This window comes from Aethalodelphis obliquidens, unplaced genomic scaffold (genome assembly GCF_003676395.1).
Source record: "Aethalodelphis obliquidens isolate GAN/ISIS:26980383/991018 unplaced genomic scaffold, ASM367639v1 scaffold8, whole genome shotgun sequence".
In the NCBI taxonomy this organism is placed as follows: Eukaryota; Metazoa; Chordata; class Mammalia; order Artiodactyla; family Delphinidae; genus Aethalodelphis; species Aethalodelphis obliquidens.
Window position 1 is genome coordinate 3377505 of NW_020837952.1, and position 11145 is coordinate 3388649.

General features: G+C 52.7%; 1 protein-coding gene across 3 annotated transcripts in view; it reads right to left on the minus strand.

The window, feature by feature from the left end:
* Positions 1 to 39: 39 nt before the first annotated feature.
* The window catches only part of GALNT6 (polypeptide N-acetylgalactosaminyltransferase 6), a 34721-nt gene continuing 23615 nt past the window's right edge, over positions 40 to 11145 (minus strand). For all 3 annotated transcript variants that reach the window (XM_027106311.1, XM_027106312.1, XM_027106314.1), the window contains 7 exons: positions 10808 to 11042; positions 7369 to 7486; positions 5566 to 5766; positions 4903 to 5034; positions 4188 to 4289; positions 2702 to 2854; positions 40 to 1673 (listed from right to left, as the gene is read on the minus strand). In XM_027106311.1, coding sequence (XP_026962112.1) covers positions 1560 to 1673; positions 2702 to 2854; positions 4188 to 4289; positions 4903 to 5034; positions 5566 to 5766; positions 7369 to 7486; positions 10808 to 11042 — 1055 coding nt within the window. In that variant the 3' untranslated portion in view covers positions 40 to 1559. The remainder of the gene's footprint in view (positions 1674 to 2701; positions 2855 to 4187; positions 4290 to 4902; positions 5035 to 5565; positions 5767 to 7368; positions 7487 to 10807; positions 11043 to 11145) is intronic.

An 11145-nucleotide genomic window follows, 5' to 3' on the forward strand; every position in this document is an offset into this window, starting at 1 on the left:
CATAGCAGGGGAGGAGGAACCCAGTGCAAACTTCCTTTACCAATGCCATAAAACCTTTATTTCCAGTGGGATCTCACGTGCAATTCTCTTCTCTTTCTGGGAAAGAACTTTTCCCTTTCCCCACTCCAGGACACGTCCTGGCCACTCTCTCCTCTCCCTTTGGCTGGGCTACCCCATGGGACCTAGGAGACTTCCTGCGGCGGGGAGTTGCGTGGGAAGCAGAGGCAGCTGTGGTCCCACGGCACCCTCATGTGGTGCTGTCCAAGAAGACAGCCTGCTACTCAAGTAGGAAGCCCTCCAAGAAGGAATGAGTCCTCTGGGAAGCTGGGCTCTCTACTTCAGGCAAAGCAGCCATGCGTGGTGGGGTCCAACTTGCTTGGGGAAGAGCTGACACGCACGGCAGGTCTGCTCTGTGCGGGGAGTTCACGCGAGAACCGCAGACGAGGCGTCGCGCAGTCGTGCTCCACACTACCTGCTGTCCCGGCTTCTTCAGACTTCCCAGGGCTCTTGTTAGCCTTATCTGGGTCCTAGCCTCAGGGCTGCCGATAGGTGGTTGTGTGGCCTGGGGCAAATAACTTCACTTATCTGGCCTTGGTTTCATAATATGAAAATGATAGGGCTGGACTAAAACGATGATTTTCAAATTGTGCTTGCAGACTTTTAGAAAAGTTCAGGGGCTGGTGGGCAATGCCCTCACCCACCCTCATTTTCAACCGTGGCTATTTTGCTTCTGAACTACATTATACATGGAGCACTGAAAAAAGGTTCTGGGACTTAAACCTGAGAATCACTAGCTCCACAAGTTTTCTTTCAAAACGAACATCTCAGGATTCCTAAATATGGTCTCCCTCACAGCTACCTGGCTGCACTGCTCTAGGCTTTATGGAGACCAGCCAGCCAGAAATGATCAGACTGGAGGGAAGAGAGTGGGGAGCTGATGGCTAGTTGCCTAGTGTTCTTGTGGTGTGGTGGGAGGAGCCCAGGTTCAGGATACAGACCAGCTCCTTTATTTCTCTCTGCCTCAGCATTCTTGTCTATAAAATGGGCACAGTGGTTCCTGTCTTTTTCACGGGACTATCGTGCAGATGAAATGAGATAAAGGATTCCTGTCAAGAAGCTTCAGGTAATGTTAGCAAGGGAGACTCTTAGACCTCTAATTCCTCTGGTAGAATATACCGTTTCACTGGATTCTGTGGGTGTTCTAGATGATGAGGGATTCAGGACGTGGCTGCAGAGGTACTTTTCTTGAAATCAGCATTGCTGCCCTGGGCTCTAGCCCAGCTGCCTCCTCTGCTTTGCAAGTCTGTTTCTAGGGCAGAAGGAGAGCTCTAGGTAACGTATTATGTGTTCTAACGGTCTCTTCCACCAACGTGGAGGAAAGAAAATGGGCCCAATGTTGTTGCAAGGAGTAGGAAGGTCCTGCCTTGATTTGCATCGAGTTTGAAATCCATCTCTAAGGCCGACAGGGAACTGATGATCAGGTTCTCAAACATCAGGTTCCCCCAAATCCTGTTTCCTAAGAGGCTTGTGGGATCTCCCACAGGGGGGTGATCCAGGGCCTAGATGAAGAGCCAGTGCTGGTAGGGATCACTGGGATTGCAGGTGGCCATGGCTGGCTTTCCGTCCTTGGATGTCAGGCAGGTACCAGATCCTGAGTTCCTGATGAGTTGATCCTAAAAAGATGACACGGCAAACGGTCAGCCTGGGCCTCAGACCTCTGACAGTGCTACTAGGGGGCAATGAAATAGGGGTCAGTAGACAAAAGGCAACCCAATGAGGCACAGAGAGGGCACTTCCAAATTCCTTTCCTTGGATGCCAGATACTCTGATGGGATGCATTCCTGAGTTTCCACCTGTGCGTGGTACCAATTCTTCACCCCCAGCTTTAGCATGAATGGCTGGAACAGAGGAAGGCAGGACCATGGGCTCACTGAAAAAGGCTTTCAGGACCACCTCCCACTCCAGATGGCCAGTCTCAAAGACCTGGGCCACTGCTGCCCACCCGCACCTTCTGCCTTTGATCGTGTTCAGACTCCTCCCTTCCCTGTAGCTCCAAGGTTGGGCTCCTCTTTCCCCAAGCCAAGGACTGGGGATTGGGGTGGAGTGGGGTGTGGAGGCTCACTGGGGGCTGCTGGTTTGGGCCCAATCCTGTAGAAGTTACATCGTTTATCCCGAGGCAGTGTGGTGTAATGGAAAGAACCCATGCTTTCGAGTCAGATTTATCTAGATCAGAACCCCAGGCCTACCATTTACTAGTGAAGGGTCTTGGGCCAGTCACAAACTTGCTGAGCTTCGGCTGGCCCATCTCTAGTGGTGGGGACACCACCTACTTGGAAGATTAACCAAACCAATGTATGTGAGTGCATAGCCTTGTGCCCGGCACACAGAGGCCAGGCAGGAACCACAAGTGACTCTTCAACTTCATCTACTTGTGTTCAGCCTATAAATACGTGAGCTACGACACAGCTGGTCCTGGACCATAACCCCGACCCCATCTTTATATCAAGCAGAACCAGCCATCACCAAACCTTACTTAGGCCCTGAGAACCCTGCCTGTGACCAAGCCCACATTCTCCATACTTCCTATTGTACACTGTCCGGATCCACCCCGTAGTATCTCAGGCAGAAGATGCAGAAGGAAGGGAGGGGGCAGTTGTGGTCTCAGGCTCTTGATTCTGAGCTTTCTGGGCCGCTGACTCACCTGGGTGAATTTCCATTCCTCATCCTCGGGCACCTGGCTATTCTTGCCCGTGAAGTGGCAGCCCCTAAGGCCCAGAGTGTCAGCACCAGCATAGAGACACAGCTGCTTCGCAATGTTGTGGCGAAGGTCCCTCTGGGTCGTGTATTCAAAGTACTAGAACACAAGATAAGAGGAGGTCCTGAGGGGCAGGCAGAGAGTTTGCCCACCATCTTCCAAAGCCAACTGCCTTGAGATGCCAACCACAGATGGCCTCCTGGGGAGGAAAGTGAGTAGGTGCCAAGACTTCAGTAATTCATGTGCCACCGCATCTGGGTGATACTGGAATGATAGATAATAGTTACTAAAGGTTTTTTCTTTAGTTAAAAACTTAACTTAGGGACTTTCCTGGCGGTCCAGTGGTCAGGACTCCAAAAAAAAAAGCCTCATTTAAAGCATTATTGGTGAAATCATGTGCTAGTTCTTTTTTGCTAATAGATTACTATTGAAAAAATGTTCATCAGTGTACCACCTAAAATCACCACACGGGCCAGCGGTACAGGAAATTGCTCCAGTGACTTAGTCTTCATTTGAACATCCTGTTGGCATCCTGTTCAGTGGCCCATGCCACTCCTTTCCTTGTTTCAGCTGTTTTTTTTTTTTTTTTTTTTTTGCGGTACGCGGGCCTCTCACTGCCGCGGCCTCTCCCGTTGCGGAGCACAGGCTCCGGACACGCAGGCTCAGCGACCATGGCTCACGGGTCCAGCCGCTCCGCGGCATCTGGGATCTTCCCGGACCAGGGCATGAACCCGTGTCCCCTGCATCGGCAGGCGGACTCTCAACCACTGCGCCACCAGGGAAGCCCTCAACTCTGTTTAAGTGCCTCTTACTTACCAAATGCTGGGCATTCAGGGTAGATTGAGGGGCTGGGTCCAGGGAGGTTATTAGTTATTCCTCAGGGAAGAGCTGGGCATTGTAGGGCATGGGGGAAATTCCCAGGATGTCAGGTAGCTGTGAGATGTCAGTAGGTGGTTGTTTTGGGGTCACTGATGGGTGCTAGGATCATAGTGGTACCTTCTGGGTAGGGAAGGCATTGAAGATAGAAGTTGAGTGTAGCCGAGGGGCTCAAAAATTTTCCACAGTCACCCTAAAACACCATTCAGCAGCTGGCATCCTCCAGGAAGCCTCCTCTGATGAAGAATCCTCCCCTGCCAGGGTGGGGAGTGTGGGAAAACAAAACCCCAACCAAAAACCAATCCTCCCCCCCAGCCCCTCTCTAGCAGCCAGCACTGCTGCCCACTCCTCTCTGGATGCCCCGGTCCGCGCTTAAGACCTTGTCTGTCGGTATCATGCATTCCCCCTCAGACTGGGGGCAGGGCTGGTATCTCCCCCTCTCTCTGGATCTCCCCTACCCTAGTCCTCAGGAAAGGACGATTATGAGCGGAGGAAGGGGGCCTGTGAAGAGAGAAGATGCCCCAGAGACAGGCTCGCCTCGGGCTGGGCTCCGTACCTGGTTGCCGCCAAGGCCATGGCAGGTGTACATGATGAGGGGTTTTCCTCCATTGTTATTCTCTCCCACATCCAGGCAGTGATCCATGCCGAGGTTCTTGAGCTGCAGAATGTTGAGCAGAAAGGGGAACCAGGGGAGCACAGTTAGGAATTTTTCGGTTTGTGGTGTGGGATCCACCTGGAATAAATGTGCACGGCTGGATTTCTCCTCTGTGACTTTCCTCCTCTGCTCATTCAGGCAGATGCCTGAAGTGAATAGTAAAGTGAGGTGCAGAGCCCAGGGGTTGGGCAAGGTCAGGGTGGGCAACCTGCCAGGTCCCTGGGAGAAGCCCTGGGCATATGGGAATGTCCTTAAGAGCAGTGGTTCTCAAAGTGTGATCCCCAGACGTCAGCATCACCTGAAGGCTTGTTAGAAGCGCAAATTCTCAGGCCCCAACCCAGTCCTCCTGAGTCAACAGCCTGCGTCTTAACAGACCTTCCTGGTGATTCTGAGGCCTGTGAGTATTTGAGAACCGCTGCTTAGGGGTTGTTTCCTCCTTACAAGGTTTTTAGCTAGCTCTAGAAGCCCAGGGTGGCCTCTCGGTCCTCCTCCCGGATAAGGGAGCGTGGAGAGTAAAAATCAGTTGTTTGTCATCCAGCTGCGGGGTCAGTGGTCCTGAACTTTTCTCCCCGGGGTTCTGTGATGATGGGCGGGCACATTGGTTCTCAGGACTCACAGCTCCGTAGAAGATGGGCTTCAGGTCAGGAACAAACATCTCTGGGTAGATGTTGTGCAGGAACCAGGAAAAGTTGCGACAGTTCAGTCGTTCCCTCAGCTGCAGTCGCTCCGAAATGTCCCCGAAGGATTTCTGTCAACCGAGCCAGCCCCCTCAGGGTCAGTTCCACAAGCCTTGACCTTCTTTTCTGGGTGGAAGCAGCCCAGAGTTTCTGGGACTACTTCCTCCCAGAGCGGGTCTCCTGTTCACTCCTGCTCAGGACCAGCTGGGCCCCACATCTAATCCCAACCCCCCTGCCTCGGCTTTGGGACCCGCACCCACAGCACCACCTGCATCTCCTGTGAACTCCCACTTTTCTCCCAGTCCTCAATTCCTAGTTTCTCAGAGTAAAGCCATTCTTCCCGTAAGAGGTTCTTCCTCCAAATCTTTTCTCCCTCTCCTCCTAAAAGATACTGGGGCTCTCCAGGCAGGGACAACAAAGTCTCCTCTCTTCATGCTCTAGCCTCCAAAATACAGCCTGGGCTCTAGCTCCCAAGGTCTGAGGGGTAAAGGCACCAGGTGGTGGAGATGCGTGGGTCTCTGTCATCATTAAGCTCCTGACCAGGGGCTGGGATTCTGCCCTTCTATTCATCTAAACACCTCCTGAGCACCCTTCCCGCTCACCTCTTGGGCCATCTTTGCTGCCTGCAGATTCCTCCTGTAGAAAATCTCCTTGTAGCTATCCATCCAGACCTCAGCCAGGCGCACTTGGTTGCGAGCAATGACACTGATGCCCTTGGGGAAGGTGTGAGGGCTCTTGGTACGGAACACGTGGCCGACCACAGAGCAGGGGATGATCTCCAGTTGGCCCCCGCACTGCCACACCTGCCGTAAGAGGATATGGGATGGGGATTTCAGGGGGTGGGTGGGAAAACCTCCCTCGCAAGCAGCTCTGTTCCATTCCCAGGGTGCCAGACCCCAGGTCCACGGACTCAGGGAAATGCTGCGCTGCGCTCTCTCGCTGGAAAAAAAGACACTGACCAGGCTTCTTCCCAGGCCATAACTACACAATCTCTGGCTCTCTGATGTTGGTTCACTCTGATTAAAGCAAACAGAAATTTGCAGGGTCCTGAGGTTACCAGGGCCCACTTTGGAGAAAAGCCACTTGGCGAATTTTATGTGCATCTCCCTACTGTGAGCTCTGGACACCTGGCTTTTTTTTTTTTTTTTTTTGCGGTACGCGGGCCTCTCACTGTTGTGGCCTCTCCCGTTGCGGAGCACAGGCTCCGGACGCGCAGGCCCAGCGGCCATGGCTCACGGGCCCAGCCGCTCCGCGGCATGTGGGATCTTCCCGGACCAGGGCACGAACCCGCGTCCCCTGCATCGGCAGGCGGACTCTCAACCACTGCGCCACCAGGGAAGCCCCACCTGGCTTTTTGACCTGGAAATGTGATTTTATCAGCTCACACAGGTGTTACTGGAAACTCAAGCTCCTCCAAATCGAGATCAGCTTGTGACCTAATCAAAGCATCAATTCATTAATGAATAGCTACCATCAGGTGGCTTGTGGTCACCTGGACCTTCGGCACACTAGCTTCCTCGCAGAGAGACTGAACAGAGGTCAGAGGCTCATGGACGAGCCTAGGATCAGAACCATGGGAGTTATGGTGACTGAGCTGGTGACCCTCCTCTGTCAGAGGGCTGGTTTACGACATCCCTTCCACCTGTGTCTTCTCCTTTTTTCAGGTTTTAGATTGGGAGGTATGTTGTCATTCATTTTAGTATAGCAGCAACAGAAATACATAATCATAGCCATAGTAACAGCAGGTATCAATGATGTGCTTGTATGTGCCAAGCACTGTGAGAGGTGACTTCATAAACAAGCTCATTTGCTTGTTAATTACTCTCCACTGGATGGGGATCTGTGTAGATTTCATGGAGAGGCAAGCCCTTCTTCCAACCTAATCCTGATTTTCCTTATTCCTGAAATCCCTCGGTTCTGGGGCCCACCAGAATTTGGTCATCATCTCCTCCTACGATTATGAAGGGCTTGCTGAACAGAGGGGGAGGGAAACTCCTAAGGCTACCAAGGCGTGAGGTCTCTGACCTGGAAAGCAGAGCCTGATTTTTCCAGAAAAAGGATAGTGACTGCTTACTGACCTGTTCCACCTTCACCCTAACCCTTTTCCAACACACATCATGAAAGATGTCACCAGTCCCCAGATGTCTGGTTCCTAGTACCTCTATTACCCCTTCCCTCTGAGGAGTTCTGCCCAGTAATTTGTTCTCAAGTTGTCCAATCCGACTCCCAAGCCCCTGCTGCCATGGACAGGGAGGGGGCAGAGGGAAGGTGGGGCCATGACGGGAAACAGCCACCCTTCCAAGTTCAGCTGAAGAACTGATATCCCTGGCACTGCCTAAGAGACAGGTTCTCAGGCCGTCCCCGGGGACGTTGTGGTTCCCCCGCGAAGCCCTCTTCACTCTCACCCGGAAGGACATTTCCACGTTCTCCCCTCCCCAGATCTCCATCTGATTATCATAGGTACCGATGTGCTCAAAGTAGGACTTGGAGATGGAGAAGAGGCCACCAGCAAACGTCGGGGATCTGGAGAGACAGAGGGAGAAGCATGTGCATCTTCTGGGGGGAAGAGGGGCCAGAACCTAGCGTGGAAAGCTGTGAACTCACCGATGACGCCTCCTAAACTCCCTCCCTCCTCCTCTCCTCTCACCTGGGATATGCAGCCCCTCTTCCACAAGCTTATGCACTTAGCAAATGTTTATTGAGCTTTTATTATGTTCTCTTCACCTTCTAAGCTCAGGTTGAGGAGAGATGTAATTATCATTACTCTCTTCTAAAAGGCATTCATTCACTCATTCATTCAACCAAGGACGTGTTACACACGGGCTTCCAGGGCCTGTGCTACGTGTTAGTCGTACAGAGTAAAGAGAGACAGATCTTGTCCTCTGAGAGCTCAGTGTAATAGCTGAGGGAAAAGCCACAATCGTTTGCTTTTTGGCAGCAAAGTTCCTAAAGCACAGTAGATACTCGGTTATCAGAAGCTATGTGAAATTGTTTTTGGACATCGGTGCTCCCAGAAACAGAGTAGGAAGCGAGGTGAAATTAAGCTCAACTTGAACTACAGGGAGCATTTGGGGACTACAACAAGATTCTGGCTTTCAGACAAAGGCAGGGAGGCACAGACCCATGTTTAGATTAATTGACAAAAACATCTAGAACTTAGATACCACGTTGCTCATGAGAGGGGCTGGGCTAAGGGCTGAAGGCGGGAGTGGCAGACAGGGCAGGAGTGCACAGAGATCATTAGCTGTTGGCCTCTGTGCCACGCCAGGCTGGCTTGGATGGGGCTTTGCTGCCCTCAGTGGGTGGCTCCATGTGGCACAACCATGCAGAAACCTTCTCTGTCAGCCCAGAACCGGTCAAGGTGCTTCACACACAGCAGGGGCTCAATCAGTGTTCACTGGACTGACTGGTCAAGGCTATTACCCAGGACCTTGGCGTTACCCTATGGCTGTTGTCGTCACCCTGAAGTTGGCTCCTGCAGCCACTTTCTGGAAGGAATTTCGGTTGGGAAACCCTCAAGCTCAGGCAAGCTTTCTGTCACTGGTTGTGGCCTCTCCCAGGGGTTCTAAGCCAGCCCAAGTAAGGCCAGGAAAGCCTCAGAGAGTCCTGGGATTCTAGATGAGCATTCTGGAACTAACCTGCTGCTTCCTTTTTTAAAAAATAATTTTATTTATTTATTTGTTTTTGGCTGCATTGGGTCTTCGTTGCTGTGTGTGGGCTTTCTCTAGTTGTGACGAGCGGGGGCTACTCTTTGTGGCGGTGCGTGGGGCTTCTCATTGCGGTGGCTTCTTTTGTTTCAGAGCACGGGCTCTAGGTGCACAGGCTTCAGCAGTTGTGGCACATGGGCTCAGTGGTTGTGGCTCGTGGGCTCTAGAGCACAGGCTCAGTTGTGGCGCACAGGCTTAGTTGCTCCGCGGCATGTGGGATCTTCCTGGACCAGGGATCGAACCCGTGTCCCCTGCATTGGCAGGTGGATTCTTAACCACTGTGCCACTGGGGAAGTCCCTAACCTGCTACTTCTTCAGGGTTCCCCCAACCTGGGCCTGTCTCTTGGCTTTGAGAGGTCCCTCTGACCAAGAAGCCACTGACAAATTATCTCTGAGGATAAACTCTACACGGGGAACTTCGCTGCAGACCCACAACCAACAGGCAACCTCTGGAAACACTCTGCATTTCCTGGCCTGCTTCTCAGGGTCCCCTGGGCCCTCACCTCTCCTCCTGGCCTCCCGTTGACTTTGGGAATGGAGGAAGGGAGGGTGCTGCCTGCAGGCCTCCTGGTGGGTCCTATGCAAGTGCCTCAGGCAAGCCCTGCACACCACCAGGGCATTTGGACCAGGGAGCAAATTAATTCCTCAAACACTGGAGCTTTGTCTTCCAGCTGTATGGTCCTCGGACATCAGAGCGGGGGACGTCAGTGATGGGTGGGGGCCAGGTGCCCTGTCCCTGACTGTGCCACTGTGTGCCTGGCCCCCAGCTTGGGGGAAGGGGGTTTTGTTGATGTACATCTCAAACAAAAGACATCTATGAATCAAGCAGAGGGTCTATAGGGAGTTCTAATTTCTTTTCTCTCTCCTGCCTTCTCCTTTCCCCTCTGCCCCTTCTAAAGGACACAGAGCGGCTGGCTGTTCAGGACCGTGGGATTCCTTCCCGTGGCCCACCCGAGCCCTCCCTACTGAGGCTCTGGGCAGCATTTCTTAGGATTTGGGCATGTGCATGGGTAGAAAGCCTTCCCTTTTATCTCTGCTCACCGTATCCCCAAACTCTGCTTCCCTCCATCCCTGGTATATATATTTTGTTGACCCTTCAGTTTCCTGACCAGTATAGGAAAGCAATGGCACAGATGATCCGGAAGCAGAGGGTAGCTGAGACGGTTTAGCTGAGACGTCTGTGGTCTCTAACAACACCAACAGGCAATCTGGAGAGGGAGGGGCAGGGTGGGTGCGTGAGAGGGGAAGGCAAACCCAGCTGGGCAGCAAACAATGGATACACTTTCAAGCATCTGCCCTCTAGCTCAGGGGCTGGCAGACTGTGGCCTGTGGGCCAAAGCTGGCCTGGCTTTCTAAGGTTCTGGCAAAGAATGGTTTTTACATTTTGAAAGGGTTATTTTTTGTAGCTGGCAAAACCTAAAATATCTGCTATCTAGCCCTCTGCCCGAAAAAGTTCAGGGCAACTGCAACACACTGTAAACGGCAGGACATTTGTCTATTTTCCTTTAATACGTTCTCAGTCTCTTCAAAGACGGTGACCTGGGTGCACACACCACCCCCTCTTATTATAATGGCTATTTTACAGTGGCCTCTACCCTCCATCTCTCTGAAAGCAGCAGTCACACCCTTCTACATGTAGGGAGGAATAAATGGGATAAGGTGTGGAAAGCCCTTAGCCCAGGGCCTGGCACACAGAAGGTGGTGAGTGAGAGCCAGCTGCTATGGTGAGAGGTAGGACAGAGCCATGATGGGGACACGGGCTTGGGGCCAGATTGGCGGGATGGGCATCCTGGGTCCACCGCTTTCTAGTGTATAGTCTGAGGCCAGCTGTCCATCACCAGGAGCCTCAGTTCTCACCTGCAAAGCAGGCTGATCACAGTACCTACCGCATAGGGGATGACGATTAAAGGCTAATCACAGTACCTACCGCATAGGGGATGACGATTAGAGGCTAATCACAGTACCTACCGCATAGGGGATGACGATTAAAGGCTAATCACAGTACCTACCGCATAGGGGATGATGATTCAATATGTCAAGTGCTTCACAGAGCACCTCATAAATGCTGACCTGAGATGGCCCAGGTCCCCGGGACCATGGAGACCAGGATGTGGGCCCACCAGGCTTCAGTACTTACTTGATGGGGTAGGTCTCATCCTTGCGCCTCTGCTTCTCATGTGAAGGTATGGTCTCCCAGCCGAAAGTCAAGCTCCAGTCAAAGTTGCCACGACTCTGGACTCGGCCCCTCTGGACAGGCTTGGAGAACTCAAAAGTGTTCAGGTCGATAGTGACAATGTTGGGGCTCACCACCACCGTCTCGTCCTCAGCGATGCGAGCCAGGAGGGGCTCCAGCCAGCCATGGAAGCACTCACCTGCAGGTCGGCACCAGGAGACGTCAGTCAGGGTCCTGCCCACAGCTGAGCCCGTGCCCCCCACCAGCGGGGAGCCCCAGGATGACAAGCGCTCACTCCCTAG